This window comes from Protopterus annectens, chromosome 5.part0, assembly GCF_019279795.1.
Source record: "Protopterus annectens isolate FY-2018-M chromosome 5.part0, PAN1.0, whole genome shotgun sequence".
NCBI lineage: Eukaryota > Metazoa > Chordata > Ceratodontiformes > Protopteridae > Protopterus > Protopterus annectens.
This window is the reverse complement of record NC_056735.1, coordinates 1749141729-1749163432: the sequence shown is the minus strand read 5'-3', so window position 1 is coordinate 1749163432 and position 21704 is coordinate 1749141729. Positions and strand designations below refer to the sequence as shown.

Here is a 21704-nt window from a genome sequence, read left to right as displayed (position 1 = left end):
AAATATACTGTTCCCGAGGATATTGCCAATATCCTGGCAGATCATTTCAGTGCCAACTTCACCCCCCTCTCACCCCCTAAACGGCCCATCTCAATACCGGAAGATTGCCAAATTCCAGTAATAATGGCCACACAGGTAAAAAACGCACTCTCCAAAGCTAAGAATACATCATCCATGGGATCAGATGACATCCAGGGCTGTGTACTACATGAACTACAAAATGAACTGGCACCTCACCTAAGTGTCATGTTTAATCATAGCCTCACCTCAGGCTTCGTGCCCACTGAGTGGCGCACAGCTACTGTTATCCCACTCCACAAGGGGGATCCCCCTTGGATCCCAGGTACTACCGCCCCATCAGTCTGACGAGCCTGATCTGCAAGGCCATGGAACGTATTATCCTGGAACTTATAAACAAAGACAGTGGCAACCTTCAAACACTGGACCCCATGCAGTTAGAGTTCGTGAAGGGACGATCTTGTCTCCTGTACTTGATTGACTTCTTCGAATCAGTCTCCAGAGCAATGGACGAGGGTAAGGCGGTCCACACAGCCTATCTGGACCTTGCCAAGGCCTTTGACACCATCCCCCACTCTGGAATCATACATAGATGTACTAAGCTGGGCATTAATCCCTACGTCACTTGATGGGTTGCGAACTGGCTTACTGACAGAACCCACACTGTAAAAGTAGCTGACTCCAAATCCAGCTCCAGACAAGTGACAAGTGGAGTACCTCAGGGTTCAGTCCTGAGACCGTTCTTGTTTGACATCTACTTCTCTGAAGTACAGACCAACACTAAGGGACTCTGGCTAACAAAGTTCGCCAATGACTGCAAATTGGGAGCCATTATTGAATCCCCAAATGATGTGGATACTCTACAAAAGGGCCTTACAGAAACAGATGCTTGGTGCCAGAGCCATGGGCTCAAGCTCAATGCCAAGAAATGTATAGTTATCCCCTTTGGGAAAAACATGTACCCGTGAATTACCACATAGGTGGCAGTACACTAAACACCGAAAGTGTGATAAGAGACTTAGGGGACACAGGTGGACAGTGGTCTCACCTTCGATAACCACATCGCCACAACAGTCAGGAAATCCTTCTGTGTGGCACACCTCATCACTAAGGGCTTTTCATCCAGAAAAAAAGGAGGTCATTGTCCCACTGTACTCATCCCTCATTAGACCCATTATAGAGTACAACACCCCATTTGGTATGTACCTCTCAAGTCATGTGCAACAACTGGAAAGGCAGCAGAAATACCTCACTAAAAGAATCACAGGCCTAAAGCAGATGCCGTACACTGACCGCCTTAAAAAACTCCAGCTATACTCTGTCGCATATTGTCTACTCAGAGGCGATCTCTGCTTAACATACAAGGCCATGCCAGACCCAGAGCTTTTGGACATGCTACACTTAAAGAAATCTCAATCCCTCAGAGCTACACACTCCAGAGATCTAAACCTTGTCATCACAATAAACAAAACATGCTGGAGGGATAGGTTCCTCACCCAGAGACTCCCCAGACTCTGGAATAGACTTGCCCATACATGTCAAGCAGAGTACCTCTTTTGCCCTCTTCAAAAGGAACCTTGACGATTGGATGGGAGAACGGAAATTCACCCCAGGGATCACGTCACTCACCCTGCTAGACAGGGGCCAGGGAAGTAAATAGTGTGGGAAGAAATAGCCATGGAATTGTTATGGTTAGACTTGTATAGGCCCTAGGGCCGATAGCCTAGTACCAACCTATGAACCTATATGGACAGACTCAAAAAAACTCCAGCTTTACTCTGTCTCTTATCGCCTACTTAGAGGCAATCTCTGCTTGACCTACAAAACCATGTCTGACCCAGAGCTGATAGATATGCTACACATAAAGAAATCCCAATCCCTCCATGCCACACACTCCAGGGACCTAAACCTCAATACCACAATAAACAGAACATGCTGAAGGGACAGGTTCCTAACCCAGAGACTTCCCATACCCTGGAACAAACCTCCCATTCACGTCAAGCAGAACACTTCACTAGCCCTCTTTAAGAGAAATCTTGACAGGTGGATGGGCAGTAGGAAGTTCACCCTGGGGATCACTTCAGTGGCCTTGCTTGACAGGGGCACTGGGAAATAATTTTGTATAGCATGATGCCAGGGAATCTTCTTGGGCTAGGCTTATATAGGCTCCAGGGCCGTTAGCCTAGTACACACTTATGAACCTATTACTCCCTAGAGCTAACCCAAGTCCAGATAACTATAGGTAAATCCCCCTTTAATATCATTGTTAGCTATAGGTCCCCCACCATGAACTACGAGAACCATTCTGCCTTCCTGGACCTACTTGAGTCACTCACTATACAGCCAAACAATTTGGTCATGGGTGATTTCAGCTGTCCTTCCATCGATTGGGAGTCACATGAGCACAAACATGCTCATCCTAAGATTCTTGGACTTTGTTAATACAAATGTTCAGGAACAGATAGTCTATACCCCCATGATGGACTTGACTGCTCTAGACTTAGTATTTGCCACCATAGGGGGTCTTTGCACAAACCCCTGTGTGTTGCCCTCCCTGGTAAGGGCTGATCATAAGTCAGTCTCGTTCGAAGTAACAGTCATACCTGAACTCCCGCAAGAGCAAAAAAGATGAAAATTTTCTCCAAAGCAAACTATAGCCTCCTAAGCTATGGCATAAATAGTTTCAAAACCACTGCTACCACTGTAACCAATTTCTCCTGTACATAGTTGTACACAAATGCCCTGTATAAACACCTCTACAAATGTATACTCAGCTGTACCTGAAGGGATCAAAACACGGTCCTCACAAAAAACAAGCCAACCTGGTGGACATCAAGCATAAATAGGTTATACAACAAGAGGAAGAAACTAATGTCTGAGAACAGGAGGGAACTGACTCAGCAGAGGAAAGACACCCTCCACACCTTGAACAAGCAAATTAGCTATTTTGTAAAGTCCTCCAAAGCCAGTTGTAAAGCTAAACTAGTGTACGAAGCTAAGGATAATCAGTAGCCATTCTTTAGCTGTGTCAAAAATTTAAAAGGGAAGGTTCAGCTTTGTGCCAAACTAGTAGTGGACAGTACCACTCATACTGACATTGAGGACATCACCAACCTGTTAGCAGACAGATTTAGCGCCATCTTCACCTTCCTGTCCCCATCCGGCATACCCCAAAGCATATCTGTCAGCAGTCCTCTACCTAATATCTCCATAGAGCAGGTCATAACTGCACTCTCCATGGCCAAAAACACAGCCTCCATGAGACCGGATAACACACTAGGCTGCCTACTAAATGGTCTAAAACAGGGCGTAGTGGAACTACTTTACACTTTCTTCAGCCACAGTCTAAGTACTGGCTTTGTCCTAGCAGAGTGGAAAACAGCAGCAGTAATTCCCCTGCACAAAGGGGTCCATCAGCCGACCATGGGAACTATAGACCCCTAGACATAACCAGCCCTTTCTGCGAGGCCATGGAGAGAATCATCATGGACCTTATCAACAAAGACATAGGTGACTTTTAAACTATTGATCTGACCCAATTTGGCTTCATTAAGGGTATATCATGCATATTAAACCTGATGGACGACTTTGAAAATGTCACCAAAATCCTGGATGATGGCAAAACAGTACATACAGCCTATCTTGACTTAGCCAAGGCTTTTGACACAATCCCCCACTCAGGCATCATTGAGAAACTCACCCAGTTGTGAATTACCAAATATGTCACTAGATGGGTAGCCAGCTGGCTCACAGACAGAACGCATAGAGTCACAGGATGGGTAGCTAACTAGCTCACCAGCAGAATGCATACAGTCAGAGTTGGGGATTCCACCTGTATCAGCAGACCGGTTACCAGTGGTGTACCACAAGGATCTGTGCTGGGCCCTCTACTGCTTCATATCTGTTTCTCAGAAGTCCAGGTGAAAATATATGATCTGATATTGTTAATCCTTGTTCATTCCTTACATATGGGCCGGCCATTTTCCAAGCTTGCGTCAGCTACAAACTCTCTAGCTAAAACTCTTATCCAGAATTCCCCTCTCCCTGTTACCTCCGTTTTCGTTTGCCGCATCTCCATTCGGTCGTGTCAAGCTACTTCTCTTGAGCTAAGTACAATTTTTTTCATCATACTAAATTCTAAAACAACCTTTTCTCACAGAAAAGTTATTAGATAGTTTTCTCTTACCTTATCGCATTTAGCGACTATCATTTCTTGAATCCTTTCATTTCCTTTCCTCCTCTATACCGTGAGGTAATTTTCTTTTTACCATCGTTGGTAAACCCCCTTTCCTTCTTACCTTTGGGTAATTCTTGTACCATTGCTGGTATTTTTTCTGGTTTTTCTTTCTTTCTTTCTTTCTAACATGGCAGATAAAAAAGGTAGTCCAGGATTTAAGAGATGTTCAGGTTGTGGCCATAAATTACCTACTTCAGATGCATATTCCCTGTGTGTCTATTGCTTGGGTGTGCCTCATTTAACAGTTGACCCGCCCTGTGGGATTTGTAAGAATTTCTCTAACAGGACGTTGATTGAGAGAAGAAATGCATTGATATTGAAGGGGCTACTTAAATCTCCTTTTTCAGAGGCTATTTCTGGGTCGGAGGCTTCAACCCCTCCAAGATCCCATAAGAAAAAGAGTGACAAACGTATAAAGGCCAAGTCTCTTCCTTAGTGCCCTGCTGGGGTCTCCCACGAACCGAGACCCAAGAAAGCTAAGTTTTCCACTTCAGATTTGACTTCTTCATCTACAGCGCTTTCGGTACCTAGACTTTCGGCACTGAGGCCATCAGCGCCATCTGTGACTTCGGCAACAACTAGCGAAAAGGTACCGAGGGGCTCCTTGGTTCAGACTTTTTTACTGGCACCGACTGTCCAAACGATGCAGACTGTTACGACGTCTATGGATTTTTCGACGCCCATTGCCTTTTTGGCACCGACTACCCTCTCAGCACTGACAATTAAGTTATCGGCACCGATATTTTTGGTTCCAGCCTTAGCACCGACAAACACTTTGGTACCGACCTTATTGTCGGTGCAGACCATGACTACGGCACCGATGAGTTCCTCAGTGCAGACACCTGTAGTTCAGTCCTTTACAGCCCCATTGTTTTCAGTGCAGACCTGCGAGGTGGGCACCGAGCTTGCTCCATCTTTGGATAGACCTGACTCCCCTTCAGCCATGTCTGTGAAAGCCACTAGAAGCCTCTCTGAGCAAGACGTGTAGCGTCTTGTGGATCATGTGCTTTTGGCCAGAGGTATCCCGCCCCCCCAGGACCTATCCTTCCTCGGGAGGTGATCACCCTTTGCCAAAGACCCCTACTTATTTTTCTCCTTCATTGCCTTTGAAGCCCCTTGATATAGCACAGTCTTCCCCCTCAACGGTTCCCTTTATGGACCTCACTAAGGTGCCGCAGTTGCCTTCATGACAGAAGAGTTTTGCTATGACCCAGGATGTCAGCTGTGGCGTACGTAATTTGGTGTTTCACAGCCATCCAGGGACTCCGAGTCGGCAGGCTGAGCCACTTAAGAGGGGTGACCCTTGTCCTGGACACTCACCCCTCTTCAGGTGGACCAGCTTTCCAGCTAATGGAGAAGGCTCTGGCGTCGACTGGCAATCTTGTGTTATCACTCTCCCCGCCCTACTCTGGACCGCTATGTACACAAGTCACTCCTGGCGGACACCGGGCGCAAGGGCCTCAGGATATACTCCCACAGGAAACCCCTTTTGCGCTGTCTTCCTCAGCTTCTCCCTCTGAGGAAGTTCATCAAAAAAAAGCTCATGCAAGAGGAAGCACATGAACTCCACAGAGGAGTCCCTTACTGAAGAGACAGACTTTGTTGATGGGGAAGGGTCCCCTCGCTCACCCTCTGAGGTATCCTTTGGTGATATGCTTGAAATTCTTAAACAGAGAGGTGACTAGCAACCATTGAACCTAACCTCTGAAGAGTCTGTGTTCCTGCAGGCCTTTCGCGCCCAGCCCCCTACCTCTTGGGTTACTCCACCTGCCGATGAACTGGTCCAGCTCCTGACACCGTTGAGGCCATTCCCCAGAGGCCAAATAAAATTTTGTCCCCTCCTGCTACTGACCCCCATTGCTCCAAAGGTCTTCCTGTAGATGCTTTGGTGGTGGCGGCCGCAACTAAAAAGGACCTGGCAGAAGAAAAAAGCCAGATTGTCCATCCGCCCAACAAAGAATCCCGGGCTCTGGACAGAATAGGGATGCGTACTTTTGCATCAGCGACCTTTACAATCAGGTCCCTGAACTATATGGCACACTTTTCCAGGCTTCAAAGAGATTTAATTTCTGAGCTCTCTGAAACTTTGGCTGGTGCTGTGTCTGATGAGGTCCGTGACCACTCAGCTAGCCACCATTGAATCGATACCTAACTCCTCCATGCGCCTGATATCTCATGCATCAGAAAGAGCAGCGAGTTCAGGCATTGTTCTAAGATGACACACCTGGATGTGCTTGTGTAATTTCATGGAACCTTTCAAGGCTTCCTTTCTCAACACTCCCATCGAAGCCTCTTCATTGTGTGGACCCAAGGTTAAAAGCACACTGGCCAGATGTGAACAGGATGATAAGACCCTTTCTGCTGTGGGTGTCCATTATTTTTCCCCTCAACGGGCTTTCTCCAGAAACCAGAAGAGTGGGAAGATATGGTACAAAAAGTCTAAGGGTCCTTTCCGTGACACACAGGCTGAGTTCTCCCCTAGAGGCAGAGGGGGAAACTCACAGGGAAGATGCCCTTTTCGGGGCAGAGGGGTCCGCGTAACTAAGGTTCTAGGGACTCTCTCTCTGGCCAATCCTACCAGCGCTCCTGAAGAGCGGCCCAACTGCTTTCCTCTGGAAGTGGTTGGGGGTCGTTTCTCTTTGTACCCTTCTGCCTGGCTAACCATCTCCACCGATTCTTTGGTACAAAGGATAATAACCAGAGGTTATATTCCCTTTGATCTTTGTCCCGCTCCCCCAACAAGCTTACCCGACTTTCCACCCAGTCAAAGGGAAGAAGCAGCATTAGAGATATCAAAGCTGCTAAGAAAAAGAGTCATCCAAATAGTCCCTCCAGACCAGATAGGATCCTGATTCTACTCAAGACTATTTTTGGTGCCAAAGAAAACCGGGGACTGGAGACCAATTTTGGATCTCAGCGTATTGAACAAGTTTGTAAGAGTACAAATATTATGGATGGTCACAATACAGTCTATCCTTCTGCTTTTGGAAAAAAGATGATTGGATGTGCTTGATAGATCTTCAAGATGCGTACTACCACATAAAAGTGGACAGGCCATCAAGAAGATTCCTTCACTTCCGTGCAGGAGCCAGTCACTACCAGTTCAGAGTACTGCCCTTCGGACTCTCTACAGCCCCCAGAGTGTTCACAAAGTGCATGGCAGTCATCACAGCTCACTTGCGACTACAACGATTCCAGGTGTTTCCATACCTAGACGACTGGCTTATCTCCGCCCCCACCAGACATCTATTGGAAGAAGCCCTGGCATACTCTCTCCTTTCTGCAGAAAGGCTAGGCATAACCATAAACTGGCAAAAATCCAATCTCACCCCATCTCAGTCCACAGAATTCATAGGGGTCATCTTGAATACAAAGGATTGCAGAGCATCCATTCCAGAGCACAGAATTCTAAGGATAAAGCAACAACTGATCCCAATCCTTTCAAGGAAGAAATCCACAGCTCATTCTGTTCTTCAGTTGTTGGGCTCCATGGCAGCCTCCATCAACATTGTCCCCCTGGCCAGGTTTCACATAAGGCTTCTACAGTGGCTACTTCTCACCCAATGGTATCCCTTTTGGTACCCTCTTTCAGCCAAGATTTGGGTAACTCACAGGTGCAAACAGGATTTAAATTGGTGGATGACCCACAACCCGTCACAGTGGTCTCGCCCCTTCTCCCCCCAACAACCCAAGGCTGCAGTGACCACGGATGCCTCCCTGATGGGGTGGGGGTGGCTATGTCAGGGACAGATTGGCCCTTAGGTCTACTTTATGCATCTCCACCTTTCCCCCTCATTCCCCAGTTTCTGAAGAAAGCCCGCCGGTTGAAGAGTAAAGTGATCCTCATAATGCCATATTGGCCTCGTCGGATTTGGTTCTCCTTCCTTTGGCCTCACCTGCTAGATCAACTGTGGATTCTCCACCCATCCACAGAATCTGATTCACCCCAACTTGGACAGCATGAAGCTCACAGCTTGGCTCCTCCAATTCCTTTGATTGCTAGGTAAAAATGATCTTTCTTTGCCAGTACGTGACATTCTTATTGCATCTCATAAGTCTTTCACCGGAATTACTTATCTAAGCAAGTGGAAAAGATTTACCTTTTGGCTGAAAAAAAGCAGGTAGATCCTTTTTCAGCACAAGTGTCGATAGTACCGGAGTATCTAGCCACTCTTTTTCAATCCGGTCTATCGGACTCTACCATTAGAGTTCATTTGTCTGCAATATCTAATTTCCATGATGGCGTCCAAGACTCCTCTCTTATGTCACACAAATTATGCAAGACTTTCATAAAAGGTGTGAATCATCTAAAACCCCCTTTTAGAGAACCTACTCAACCATGGGACCTGTCATTAGTTCTACAAGCTTTGACAATGCCACCTTTCGAACCAGCTTCTTCTTGCGACCTCAAATACTTGTCATGGAAAACCTTGTTTTTGGTCACCATTACGCCAGACGTATTTCTATGCTTCAAGCCTCTTGCATCAAGAGTCCATATTTGATTTTTCATAAAGATAGAGTGCCATTGAGAACTAATCCTTCCTTTCTGTCAAAAGTGATCTCTGAAATGTCCATTAATCAAACCATTGAATTGCCAGTTGTCTTCCCAAACTATTCAAACAAAGGAGAGTATTGCCTACATGCCCTAGATATTCACAGGCAAATTCACTTCTACTTAAACAGGATTAAGGCCTCTCGTAAATCAGACCAGTTATTTTTGGCCTATTCTGGACCTACATTAGGATGTGCTGTTGCTAAGGTCACATTGGCTAAATGGTTGAAAGACTGTGTGACCTTCATTTATAGACAACGTAATATTCCATTACCTGCTACCATAAAGGCTCATTCTACAAAGTCGGTGGCAACTTCTGCTGCCTTCCATGCCAGAGTTTCTTTACATGACATTAGTGCAGCTGCAACTTGGGCTACCCCTCATACCTTCATCAATCATTACAAATTGGATTTGGCCTCCAGGGGAAGAGCATATTTTGGTTCTATGGTGCTCAGGAATGTCCTTCCATGAGAGCCTCCCAGGAATAAAGGTAGCTGGGGACTCTGTCCCATATGTAAGGAATGAACGAGGATTAACAATATTAGATAAAGAAGTTATGTCTTACTATAACATTCCATCTGTATTGTTGATCCTCGTTCAGTCATTACGACCCTCCCTCCTTCCCCCTACTGTGGCGTCTAGTGGAGCTGTGCCCCCACACCCACCCTTATTTAATATTCTCACTCCAGGGTTGCACTGCAGTGGGGCAGGGGCTGTATTCTATTTTCGACCAAATGAACTTCGACCAAGTGAGCATTCAGTCAAGTGAGCTTTCAGTGAAGTGAAATGCCTGGAATCATTTTTGACTAAGTGTAGTCTGACCAAATGTATGGAATCCGTATATACATACATACATACATATGAATGTATGTATGTATGTGTGTGTGTGTGTGTGTGTGTGTGTGTGTGTGTGTGTGTGTGTGTGTGTGTGTATACATATATACATATATATATATATATATATATATATATATATAATATGTGGGTCTACTTCTAATGTTCAAAGTTTCAAAACTTTGAATTTGTTATGGTCAAGTCCATAAGATCGAAGTTTTGAAACTTTGAAATGTAAATACAAAACAATAAAAACAGAAAAATTTTTTTTATGTTTTTGCAGGGGAACAAGCCCCCATCCCACACCCCTTGCTAATTAAATATACCAACTCCGAGATCGCACTACAGTGTGGAAAATGGTAAATATAACTGTTCCGTGCTGTACTGCGATCTCCATTTAAATGGTTCATAGTTTCAAAACTTCGATCTTATGGTCTTGACCATAAGAAATTTGAAGTTTTGAAACTTCAAAATTTAGGTGGAGACCCATATATGCATAGATAGATATGTATATATTTTTCTTTTTTTGATAAAGCTGACAAGGACAGTCAGATATTTCCCAAACTCATGTTATTGTTTTTTATTTACTTTACGATGAAACATATGCGTTTTTCGTCTTGCATTTTTTTCACTGTTATGTTTTGCAGTGTAATGTGATATTTTGTGATTTAAAGTATGTGTATTTGATTTTTGGAAGATTGTGACTGTGCATCTTTTCTCCCCTGCCCACCTCTGAAAATGGGCAATTTCTGGCCCAGTTGGACTTTCCCACTAAACAAATGTCAAATAAATAAATGTACAAAATCCAAAGGAAGAATACTTAGGGGAATCAGGTTTAGAATATCCGGGTATTAGGTGGCATGCTCTGCCATCAAATTTCCTAATGTTTGTGGAGAATAAGCAGTGTTGTGCTTTCAGGTTCTTGCCTCTGATGCCAGTTTGCAAGTGCAGACAGGTAGTCATTAATAGAGTCTGTTGTTTTCTTAGGTGGCCAGCTCAAGCAGCTTTTACTCTGAGAGAGTTTCCAGTCATTGCTTAAAGTGTGTCTGTAGCAAAAAAAAATGAAGTCCATCAAAACTAATTCCCAGAAAAATAGTGGGTCAAACACACTAATATAAAAAAGTGCATCGATTGTAGACTAAACCAGTGAAAACTGCAAATAGTCTCTTTAAACATACTATGAACACAGAAAATCTGCATTAAAGTTAAAAAAAAAAGTTTCCTAAAAACAAATCATTACAAAGCTTGCTTTTGCATTTACCACTGCTAGAACTCCCAGTAACTGTCTGTGTTTTCTTATTTACTGAGTTCAGCATTTATACACCATTAATAATATTACAATTAGAAGTAAATGTTTAAATAGTATTGAAATGCTCCTCTGTAAATCAGTGTTTTTCACACCTTCCCATCAAATTAGTTAAAATAATTGTCCACAAGAAGGAATCCTAAACTTGCTTACATATATCTGTCCATCTGTGTATCTATCTCTGTATCTGTGTATCTGTCTGCCTGTCTATCTATCTCTCTCTAGTGATCCATTCATCCATCCATCCTATGTTAACTGAGATAGTCCTGCTAAACTAGTAACCTCTTTTCAGTGGAGACTTGAGGTGGTATTTTTACTACTAGAGGAAATGTGACAAGGGTGTCAGAAAAATTCCCTGATCTTTTTAGTAGGTGCCATGGGATCTTTTACATCCAGCTGAGCTTCCACCAACACAAACAGATGAGTGCTTGGTTTAATGTCTCATCTGAATGATGGCAAACTTAGGAGTGCAACACCACCCTCATGCTGCACTGCAGTATCTGGACTGTGCAAGTAAATAGTACAGAATAGAACTAACCAGTTAAAAAAAAAATTTCAGGAAACTAACTCCACCTCCACATCCACTTGCTGACCCATAGACAAAATTTATCAGGAAGTACACCAAAAGGAAATGCATACGACATTAAAAATATAACAAAAAATGTTGAGGGCAGCTAAGAAAATAATCCAGTTTTGGATGGCTTTGCTTGCTATACCTTCCCTCCCCATAACATACATACCAACTCTAGGGTCGCCCATCATTGACACAGGTGTGGTCACTGTTAAAAGCAGTTAACTTGAAGAAGTAACACATTCCATAAATAAACTCATCTACCAAATATATATTCAACAGAATGTAACCCACATTCAGCAGAATTGACAAAATAAGATTCTATAAAATGCATGACTCACCTTAGATCACCCGTAATCCTTTGTTGATTAAATGTGGGATGTGAGTCACTACAGTGAATCCTCAAAAGTTTCATAAGTGACGTCTGATGGAGTATAAGGAAAGCCTAGGTCATTCTTTAAAATATTTTTGTGAACGTAGATGAGGGCAAGTTCCCTGTAAAAGTTGGATTGGCAGAAGACTGTCCAATCAAAAAGGCTTTGTGAATATCAGGAATACAGCCTGCCTGTGTGTGTGTTATCTGTCTTGTTTGAACATGTTGAATCCTGTGACAGTACTTAACTATTCAGTATGTCAGATGTTAAGCCTCCTCTTCATAATACCTAAACTATGTGAGATGTGATAAACAACTCAGTTTTTCAGTAATAGTTCATTACAGGTACTGCAAGGGTTAATGTGCATATTTATGCCATGAAGTAGGGTCCATCTACCATCCATTGGGTCTGCAAATGTCATCTCTGACAGAGGTCCAGGATTAAGGTGCATGCACCCACTTGAAAGAAGGGATGGGACAAGTATTTATACTTTTTTGAAGATTGTATAAAACTGATAATTATGGATTTAACTTTAATTTTGTCTGTAATAGTGGAGTCAGTGTATAAGTCGTGGGTTGTGGTACACAGGATGTGAGGTGTTACACTTGAAATTTGAGAACTTTCAGGCTTCATATCACCACTTGAAGTGCAGTAATATCTGTACAGAGCATACCCTTTCATGCTTTATTGCTTCCTTAACACCTCAGAAGTAACTTGCTGCTGACAGCCATTGATCTCCATCTGATAATATTGTTAAATGCTTATGATCTGTAGTTACATATAGCCTTTTTATAAAATGTTTCCCTCTCTGTAGTCCATTTATTGCATGGGGATGTGACAGTATTTGGTTACTGTGTTATTTTCATTGTTTAGGCTACAAGTACTACCTCATATTTTAGCCATGCCTAAGAAGGTGTCTTTGTGCTTTCTTCCCCAGAGACTTGCAAATGTGCTGTGGAATCAGTTGAACAAGGAGAGGAGAGAGCATCATGTGATTTGTGTAGAACTCTTCTTCAAACTCCATTGTTTAGCTCCATCCGCAAACATATGTGAGGACATTATATGCCAGTCACTGCTTCATAGAGATAAGGTAAGTTCTCATTTGGTGACACTTAATAAAAATGCTTATAAAGGTTTGAAGACTTCAGTGTGTCTGGCAAAAGAATAAACGGTTGTCATCCCATAGTCACACAGCAGCAGCATTCTAGAGGAGGTTTTAATAAGCAACTGTGATTTGTGATCTGCAGCAGTATTTTTCTGTTCTGCATGTTACCAGTGATAGGTGTTGAAGGACTGTATTCTGTTGTGTTTGCATCTTTTGATGGTATACATCAATCATCAAGCTAAACACACAGTGCATAATTTATCACCAGGTGCTGTCCACACTTGATTTTCTACAGGTTCTGCTTTGTTGTTGTTTTTTTTTTCATCAGCAATCAATTATGGGATGCTATGGAAAGAGTCAGGCATTTCATATGTATTTTTTAAATGCTTAGACTGTCTCTTCTTCTATGAGTGAGGTTATTCTTTTTTCTCAGAGGTCTGTGTTATCACTTCCTTCACAGCTGCTGTTGAAGAAACTGTCCTTGCTGACAGACACAAAACCTGTAGCTGCTGTGTGAGCTCATACTTTTGCTTTTTGCCAGAATGTCAGTCTATTAGAATTTTTTAAATTTTCAAGTGAATAAAGAATAAAAAGACTAAGAAAATGTTTCACTCCTTGATACCTGTTTTATCCTCAGGATCACAGAGGAACCAGCTACTGCCCTCAGCACTTAATGAGTGTAAGACAGGGAACTGTTCTTAGACGGGAAGCCAGTTAATCGCAGGACAGACAGAGACATACACACGCTTACCCATCTGTCATCATGTCTTTGAGGTGTGGATGGAAGTAAGAGTCCTTTGCACAAAAACCTACTTGGACACAGGGAGAGCATGCAGACTGTACACAGAAGAAAGCTAGGCAGGTAACAAACCAAGAACCGACAGTGGGAGGGAACAGTGTTAGCCACATCTGTGCCCTCCTATGAGAAAGCGTTGTAAATCTTACATCACTTGTCTGCATCTCTATACTTTCTATAAAGTACATCTGAACTTATATAAACAGTACTAGTCTTTCTGGATAGTATGCTAGTGCATTTTATAATAGAAGGAAGGAGCAACTGAATGTCTAGCAGATATGAGAAATCTTTAAATTGCATTGTGAATAAAAGGTACAGGCACATTGATGGGCTTTACTAATAAAGAAATTAATGTGAATTTGACCAGTAGAAAACATTACACCAATTCACAATGAACTTCCTCGTGTAGCTTCACTTGACAGAGTCATAGTTGTCAAGCCTCTTTTGATGTTATTGAGCATATTTGTATTTATCTATTTATTTGAAGTTTGAAGTCTATTTGGCCAGAATGAGCCCATTTTCAATGGAGTTCCGGAGAGAAAAGCTCCATATGCAATTATTACAAAGCTAATATCAACAAACTTAAGTAAAATACAGTTTTCAAAAAACTACTAAAACACAGAAATATAGAAGACCGAATAATAACATTTGAGCAACACAATAATATAGAAGACAGAATAATAACATTTGAGCAAGGTGTTTTAACATAGTACTGAATGAAGTTAAAATATAAGTATTTTGGAGTACATGAGTATAATTTGGAGTGCAGGCATTTATGCCCTCAAAGTTTCATGAGGTGAGAGGGAGGAAGAATTAGAGGAGGAGAGCGGAACAGTGAAAAGTGAATAGGTTGAGTTATGACAAAGGGAAAAAAGGGAGAGGGAGTGGAAATTAAATGAAGGAAATATTTTATTTTTTAAATGTGTTAACAAGGATAGAACACTGATTAGAAATTACCATTTTCAGTCTCGGCCTGGGAAAGCATTGAAGTTTGACATTTACAAATGCATATTGCAAGAGGTACAGTATGTCTGTTTGCGTGCTCATGCACACACACACACACACACACACACACACACAATCTCACAACTCAGTTGTGCGAGTGTTCACTTATGTGACCCGAAATGTCATAAAATCCAATTACTGATCGGTCACATAACCGAAAGTGGGCATTAAGGAAAGTCGACAACTCAGGAATGTCAACTTTACCAAAAATACCTACACTTCGGTTATGTGCTACAAATGTTTGCAGGGGTCAAGCCCCCCCTGCACCCCTTGCTACTTATATATACAAACTTGAGACTGCTCTACAGTGAAGGAAAGGGTAAATTTCCCAATTCCCACTGTAGTGCAATTTTCATTCAAATTAACGAACCACAAGAGCAAATGCACACTAGCATTTGCTCTTGTGGATTCAAGCATTTAAAAAGCAATCAGAATAAGCACTGGTAAAACAACCCAAGGCTGATAATAAACGTGTAACAGCAGAGCCGAATATAAAAGTTTCAAAAGTTTATTTTGAGTGCTTTTGCGGCATTTATTACTGCTTCATCAGACAATATTAAACCAAATTCATACACGCTATTTAAAATAAACTTTGACCAATAAAATATCACAATCAGTTAATAAAATCAGTTTATTTGATTGTTTATTAGGTCGTGATATTAGCATGGACCTTTTTGAATTAGGTTGTAATATTAGCATGGACCTTTTTAAATAATTAATCTGTGAAGAACCACTTATTCCAACCTTGCAAGGTTTACCAAAAGTACTTAATGATCTCTATAAACCACCCTTTAGACCCACAGTGTCTGGTAGAGGGTGGTGCACAGAAAACATATCTATCTTGCTGTTACATGTTTATTATCAGCCTTGGGTTGTTTTACCAGTGCTTATTCTGTTTGATTATTATTTTGGTTGCAGTAAGCTTTACTGCAAGAACTGGTGAGATATTTGTTCCTCCTGTTGGATTTATCGCTACTACTACTTCTCATTTAAAAAGCAATGTAATGGCACCTTAGAAAAGTGTCTTTCAGAATTCCAAGGTCGCATAACTGGTTCCTGACATTTTGATGGCAAACCTGTATATATATATATATATATATATATATATATATATATATATATATATATATGACTGCGGTGGTGGTGCTGCGGTAGCATTGTCGCCTCACAGTAAGACGTTGTCCTGTTCGACTCCCAGCTAGAGCGTCTTCTGTGTGGAGACCTGCGTGAATGGGCGTACCTTCGTTGAAGGTTGTGCGCCCGGGCCGGCAACTCGGCATGTAAAAATCTACTGCCAGTCATTAGCAGACCGGAGTTCCGCTGTGGCGACCCCTAACTGGGAAAAGCCGAAAGAGACACACAAAAAAAATATATATATATATATATATATATATATATATATATAATCTATATGTGTGTGTATGTTTTTATATATATATATATATATATATATATATCTTTATATATATATATATATAATGTATATATATATATATATATATATATATATATATATATATATATATATATATATATATAAAAATCATCCAATAATTGAGCGTATAATTATATGCAATAACAGAGACGCACATGCATTTGTATACAGTTTCGTTAGAGTCATAGAGACGAGTAAATAGGTTTATAAAATGTGTATTGCATTGTTATATGCAGTCATATGTAAATTAATATATCTTTTGACAGAAGATTATATAGATGGTTAAGTTTGCTTAAAGTACAGACCTAAAGTTTGACATATTTTAACAGTGCATTAATATGACAAGAATTTTAAATAAATAGGGGTTAAAGCAGAAGGTATAGGGAACATGTTAGTAAGTGGGGATTTATGGCTTTATTAGATTATGTGATTTCAGATACTACACTCGCATTTTACCATTTAATTAATACTGCAATTATACTGTTGACACGAATAATGCTCTTTGTAAACATTCCCTCAGTTGTTTAGGATTCACAGGCTTTAAATTTGGCATTTTAGAAGTGGTCACCAAAAATTCCAGGGTGTAACAGGGGTAATCAAGTGGACGAAAGTGAGTTAAAATGGCAGCTTTGTTTAAATGAATGTTTGTCTTTGAAACCAATCTTGATTTATAGGGCTGCTAACTTATAATTAATTCTTCATACTTCATAATAATGTATTTTTAAGATGGTGTCTGTTATGCATTTTTATTTAATTAGTTAGTAATGGAAACTTGGATCTTTAAATAACACACCAGTTTAATTGGTTGTACTATTTTAAACGGCAATTGTAGTAACTTTTGTTGGTTTGATAAAGTCTGCATTGAGACAGACAAAAGTGCTTAGTTACTTGACCAATGATGCTGAGTGTGCTTGTTTTGCCTTTGGACATTTCATTTTTGTGTTTTTTTACTATCCATGGACTGATTGTATGTCGTTTTAGACTTGCAATAAATCTGCTTACATCTCTGAAGTTTCGTATTTTGGCTGCTGGAATTGATGCCTTTGAGTGGTATTTGTTTTTTTTTTTATTTCAGCCACTCTTTACCCACTCACATTTTGTTAGTGTTGTTGTATTTTTGGGTTTGGCACCTTCCTATCCTGCTAGGTTTGAGGAGTAATTCCTGACCAGTGTCTTTGGATACCAATGGAGCAACGGATAATACATCTGTTGTTCTTTCTTCCAACAACAGTGAAGGTATTCACAAAGTGAACAGAGATGAAGAAGCTATTGGACACCTTACAGCATTGTTAGAGAAACAGTGTCAGCAAATGCAAGGGATTCTTGATGGACTACAAGTCCCAGGATCCTCAGTTTTACACCTGTAGCCACGTATCAACACTATATTCGGTCCAGCAAACTCAGCGGGGTTGAGTAGGTAGCCATTGAGGGATACACTCACACAGAATAGTATTCCCTGTGGACAAGTGACTGGGGTTAACTCTGAACACAACAGCAGTCGTGAGAGACGGTTTCACCAGTGGATCAATGACGAGTCCATTCTGTTTACTGAGGTTAAAAAACGAAACCTGTTGACATTCATAATAGACTTCAGGACTTTGAAATAAAAATGAGCAAGGTACGTAACTTACAGACTGATAATGTGTACCTTGCAGAATGTGTTAGATTGCAAAGAGTCCCTAAAGGACTCAAGATGTATAAAATTCCATATGGGTTAACTGTGGGGCAAAAAGAACTGGACAAGTTACTTGCTGTGTTCGACAGACATGGGGTAGAATTGCTACACTTTATTATTAATGTTAATAACAAAAAGATTAAAGATTTATTGGATGAAGTTAATGTTTTAAATAATGAAATTTTAAATGATGTTTGTTTTGATAGTTTTGAAGTACATTATGATAACATTTTTAACAATATTGAAGATCAAGTGAAGGAGAATGTAGCCAGAAAAATGAAGAATCTTAAGAGGGATGAAATAGAATATAAGCACAAAGAAGCCTACCCACTTCCCAAGAGTTACTATGTGTTCAACACAGATAAAAATAGGGAAGGGTTGGATGACTTGGACTCAGGTTCACTCAGTTACAATCCTAGAGGTGCTGAGGGTAAACACACACACACCCTTTTGTAATGCTGAGGTGGATGATGTTTTTGAACAGGAGTACCCCCAACTATGAAGATCGGAAAGGATTTTAAATCAGAATAGAAACAGGTGAAGTTTTTTACTGGGACAACAGACCTTGGAGGGTCGATCCTCAAAGGGGAGGAACAATTACTGGAACAACAGGAGTCAAAACAGGTATTAAACTATCAAAGAACAAATGAGATTATTATTTCCTCTTTCGGAGGGAAGTTAAGTTTAAATGGTTTTAATATTTTTAATTATGCAGATAAGATTATTACTGATACACATTTTTCCCTTTTTGAGAAGGGTTTTAAGTTTGTTCCAGCAAAGAAACCTGATATTTCCAGTGTACTTATCGATTTTAAATTGTACATTAGGAAATTAAACCTTCAACTTTTGTTTAAGGGTAAAGGGGAGTATTCTGACAACACCAACAGATTTAAGAGAAAAAGTCTTTACAACCCCCCTTTGCACCCATGTTTAGCTCAATATGAAAAGATGAGTACCAAAGATATTTTTCATGAATATCAGGTTCACAGAAATGATTACTTCAATTTGACTAGGGAGGAGACATCTTTACTGAATAGTTTCAGGGTTTCTGACGATGTTCGTGTTATGAAACCCGATAAAGGAGGAGGGGTGGTTCTTGTTGATAAATTTGATTATGTGAATGATGCTACTGCAATTTTACATGACACTAAAAAGTACACTCGTGTGTCCTTGAATGAAATTCATATAACCCATAGAAGATTACAATTTTTTTTGGAAGACAGTGTATACCAAGGTGCCATTAATGAAGAAATATTTAATTTTTTGATTAATGAATTTCCACTTATTCCAACAGTATTTGGAATTCCGAAGGTGCACAAGAATGTGCAACACCCACCTTATAGACTCATAGTAGCTGGACAGAATAGTTCCACACATTCTTTGGGTGTGTTTGTTGACAGATTGGTTAAGGGTGCTTTAACTACAATTGAACATGTTCTTAAAGATTCTTGGGATTTTTTGATCAGAATAAAAGCACCTTATTTTGTTGAGACCACCGGTTTTCAACCATTGATGTAGTCAACCTTTTTAGTTCCATTCCACATCAGGTTGGATTAGAATTGTTTCATGAGGCATTAGTTGAGTACACCAATCTTGGTAACACTATGGTTAATTTTGTTATAGAAGTGATGAAACTAATTCTTCAAAACAATTTTATTATGTTTGAAAATTAATATTTCAAACAGGCTAAGGGGGGTGGCAATGGGGGCTAGTTGTGCCCCCATTTATGCCTGCTTAGTTATGGCAATGTGAGAATCACATTATGTGTTCAGCACCAGATTTAGTCAGGAATGGCTTTTTTTGGACGTTACCTGGACGACATTTTTATCTTGTGGAAACGCAACAAGTCAACCGTGGATAACTTTGTTGAATATATCAATGGTGTCTGTCCTTATTTCCAATTTACACACAGTTATAATAGGGATACTATTGATTACATTGATGTTAACATCACTAGGGATATTGATTTGGGAAGGTTTACTTCAAAGGTTTTTCGTAAGCCAACATATTCCCGTAGTTTTTTGAGGTACAACAGTCAACACCCATTTCATGTTAAAAGAAACCTGGTGCGGGGACAAATGATTAGAGGAGCAAGAATGTGTTCCTCTCTTGAGAATTTGGAAAGGGAATTAGGCACTTTGGTGCAGATGTTTACAGCAAGGGGGTACCCTGTTGATCTTGTTCAATCGATCAGTATGGAAATACATGAAGGATGGGGTTCTAGATTTATACCCATGTTGCGGCAGGAGGATCCCATCTTAGGAACTAACAGGGACACCTTGACTGCTGATCATAACTCACCCAAGAAGGCTGTTTTTGCTAATTCTATGTTGACAGTTTGGTAGTTTTGGTAATAAGGTGAGAATGATTTTGGATAGAAACTGGGTTATTTTGGAATGTAACAGTGAAGTTTCTAGTTACTTAGGAACAGGTCCCTCTTTTTCTTTTAAAGTGGGTAACAGTTTGAAATATTTCTTTGCGCACCCAATAATTAAGAGAGATGTAAGGGATATGAGACCATGTGGGAGATGTAAATATTGTACCCATGTTGTTAAAGCATCGGAAATGGTAGTGGGGAACCTAGGTAACAGGGTTAGGTTGGCAGGGGGAAATTGTAACACTAGTGGATTATTGTACATAAGTGTTTGTAATACTTGCAAAGGATTTTACATAGGAAAGACTTGAGAGGTCCCTCAAAAAGAGAATTTATGAGCATTTATATGCAATTAATACTGTTAACATGAATAATGCTCATTGTAAACATTCCTTCACTTGTTTAGGATTCACAGGCTTTAAAATTGGCATTTTAGAAGTGGTCACCAAAACTTCCAGGGGGTGTAGCTGGGGTAATCAAGTGGACAAAAGTGAGTTAAAATGGCAGCTTCGTTTAAATGCCTGCCAGCCCTCTGGTTTGAATGAATGTTTGACTTTGAAACCATTCTTGATTGATAGGGCTGCTAACTTATAATTAATTCTTCATACGTCATAATAATGTATTTTTTAAGATAGTGTCTGTTATGCATTTGTATTTAATAAGTTGGCAGTGGAAACTTGTATCTTTAAATAACACACCAGTTTAATTGGTTGTACTATTTAAACGGCAATTGTAGTAACTTTTGTTGGTTTGATAAAGTCTGCATTGAGACAGACGGAAGCGCTTATTTACTTGACCAGTGATACTGAATGTGCTTGTTTTGCCTTTGTGCATTTAATTTGTGTGTTTTTTTTTACTAACCATGGACTGATTTTATGTCATTTTGGACTTGCAATAAATCTTCTTACATCACTGAAGTTTCGTATTTTGGCTGCTGGAATTGGTGCCTTTGAGTGGTATTTGGTTTTTTGATATGTATGTATATATATATATATATATATATATATATATATAAAATATATGTGTAAATATATATATATATATATATATATATATATATATATATATATATAAATATATACGTATATATAAATATATATATATGTATATAAATATATATATATAAATAGATATATATAAATATATATATATATATATAAATATATATATATATATATATATATAAATATATATAACGACAATACATGAACCAAAATGAAAAAACAAGGTAAAACAAGCTTCCACTAGCGATGAAATGAAAGACAGACAGCCCAATCTGTATTCTTTAACGTTTTCGTTCTATTTATTCCAGAAAGAACTTCATCAGAAAAGCACCCTTAGGCAAAAGCCAAATTTAAATACCAAATCACACAAGTAATTAACCAATGACAAGGTATACTTAATTGTGCCTGTACTATACAC

The 21704-nt window shown here is 40.1% G+C and overlaps 1 protein-coding gene across 1 annotated transcript in view; it reads left to right on the top strand.

The window, feature by feature from the left end:
* DOP1B (DOP1 leucine zipper like protein B) overlaps positions 1-21704 on the top strand; it is a 2336114-nt gene that overhangs the window by 1234385 nt on the left and 1080025 nt on the right. The window contains exon 16 of the mRNA XM_044071549.1: positions 12830-12982. Coding sequence (XP_043927484.1) covers positions 12830-12982 — 153 coding nt within the window. The remainder of the gene's footprint in view (positions 1-12829; positions 12983-21704) is intronic.